This window comes from Lolium perenne, chromosome 7 (genome assembly GCF_019359855.2).
Source record: "Lolium perenne isolate Kyuss_39 chromosome 7, Kyuss_2.0, whole genome shotgun sequence".
Lineage (NCBI taxonomy): Eukaryota > Viridiplantae > Streptophyta > Magnoliopsida > Poales > Poaceae > Lolium > Lolium perenne.
In genome coordinates, this window is record NC_067250.2 from 21655344 (window position 1) to 21657149 (window position 1806).

The 1806-nt window shown below is 47.3% G+C and overlaps 1 protein-coding gene across 1 annotated transcript; it reads right to left on the minus strand.

Moving 5' to 3' along the window:
• Positions 1–511: 511 nt before the first annotated feature.
• On the minus strand, positions 512–1156 carry LOC139833526 (uncharacterized). The gene has a single exon (XM_071823821.1). It carries the CDS (start codon positions 1154–1156, stop codon positions 512–514), a length of 645 nt encoding a protein of 214 aa, XP_071679922.1.
• Between the last annotated feature and the right edge of the window lie 650 nt (positions 1157–1806).

Here is a 1806-nt window from a genome sequence, read left to right on the forward strand (position 1 = left end):
GAGTTAAGGAGTTCACGGTCTCTATTCGGTGATATCGAATTTGGTCCCTATGCTTGAGCCTTTGCAGGCCATGAGGCTTGCTCCAGCCGGCGAGTAACCTGACCGACGGAGTGAATCAGGGCGTCGACCCCACCGATGTGCCCATGGCCTCCACTAGATCCCAGTGCCCCGGGTGGCAATTGTGGCGATCTCATCGAGGATCTCTCCGATGACTTGGCTGCGGCATGTTGTCGTCTCGTTTTGCTTTTTGGTGGGATGGAGGCGTTCATGCAAGCGACGGCAGATTACATTCCACGCAGAAGATCCCGACGAAATGGTTGCTATTTTTTTTTGTCTTTTAGGGTTCTTTTTGTTTTTTGGGGACAACTGCCCCAGTCTGGATTGACGTTGTAATTGTGTTCTTTTTTAAATAAATAATCTAGTGCTTTGGAAAAAGAAATTAGCCCGATCTCATCTTTTCGTGCCCTCAAGTCCTTATCTGAACCTTTTTTTTGAACTTTCGGCAACTTTATTACTCAATCAGCACACGGTCCTTTACAATAACAGGAATAATAAATGAAGGAGGGTCCGAAAACCAGAACAATTTAACCCTCTCCAAAGAACCATGGCGAGCAAGCTCATGTGCGGCCTCATTTGCTTCTCGCGGGCAATGCCGTATCGTTGCCTTGCCAAGCACCATCAACAGGTGCCTACAATCATCAATGACCACCGCACTAGTACCTCTGAACTCCGAAGGATCCAGGACTGCTTGAACCACCTCCATCGAATCAGATTCAACCATCAAGAGGCTTGGTCCAAATTGTTCAGCTAACTGGAGACCCGCTAACAAAGCCGAAGCCTCCATCGCTGCAACATCTATGGCATTGTCAGTGAAGTCACAACAGGCAGCCATAAAATTACCTCCAGAGTCTCTGATAATAGCTCCTGTAGCTCCATGCCCAGTATCGCTATCAAACGCAGCATCCACGTTCAGTTTATACACACCAGACGCCGGTCTCTGCCAACCCACTCGTCTGATCACATTACCCGTGCCCTTCAGCTTGACACCATTAGCCACAATACCCTGGATATTAATAATAGTCCTCTCCGGCGTTGGTACCGGCTCTTTATTCTTTACTTGCCTTCTAGACCACCATAAATACCAACATGTGGTCATGACCAACTCCATAAAATGTTGGTTATTGCATGTGACCCCTCCTGGGGTAGGAGAACATAGGAGCTCTTCCAAAACCAAAGAGCCTGAGCGATCCACTCATGAGGCACCTATGATAGCCTCAGCAACATTCAGACCCTCCCAAATCTCCAAAGCCCTTGGGCAGTTGGGCATGTAAATAACATATGTCGCAGATCCTCCGCCTCCCGCATACAAACAGGACAATTTACTTCAGAACCAATATGTCTGTTCGCTAAAGCGCAAAGACATGGTACTATACCCTGGAGAGCTCTCCAACAGAATATCTGAATTTTCCTTGCCACCTTAGCTTTCCATATTTTCTTCCATACTTCATGAGGTTTAGATCGGTCAGCCAAATCAGTTCGCTGAGCTCTTCTCCGATACTGAACTCTCCACTCCATATGATAAGCTGATTTCACCGTAAAACAACCAGTCTTACTAATATGCCATGCAATGAAGTCAGAGTGTCCAAAATTTGGCAGCGGAATTCGTAGGATACGCTGCACATCCACTGCCCAAAAATTCTCTGTGATTAACTCTTCATCCCACCCACCGGTGATCGGATTAATCAGCTCCTCAACCCTAGTAAGCAGACAACCGCCTCTAGGGGTTACAACCTTCCTCGTTGGGCT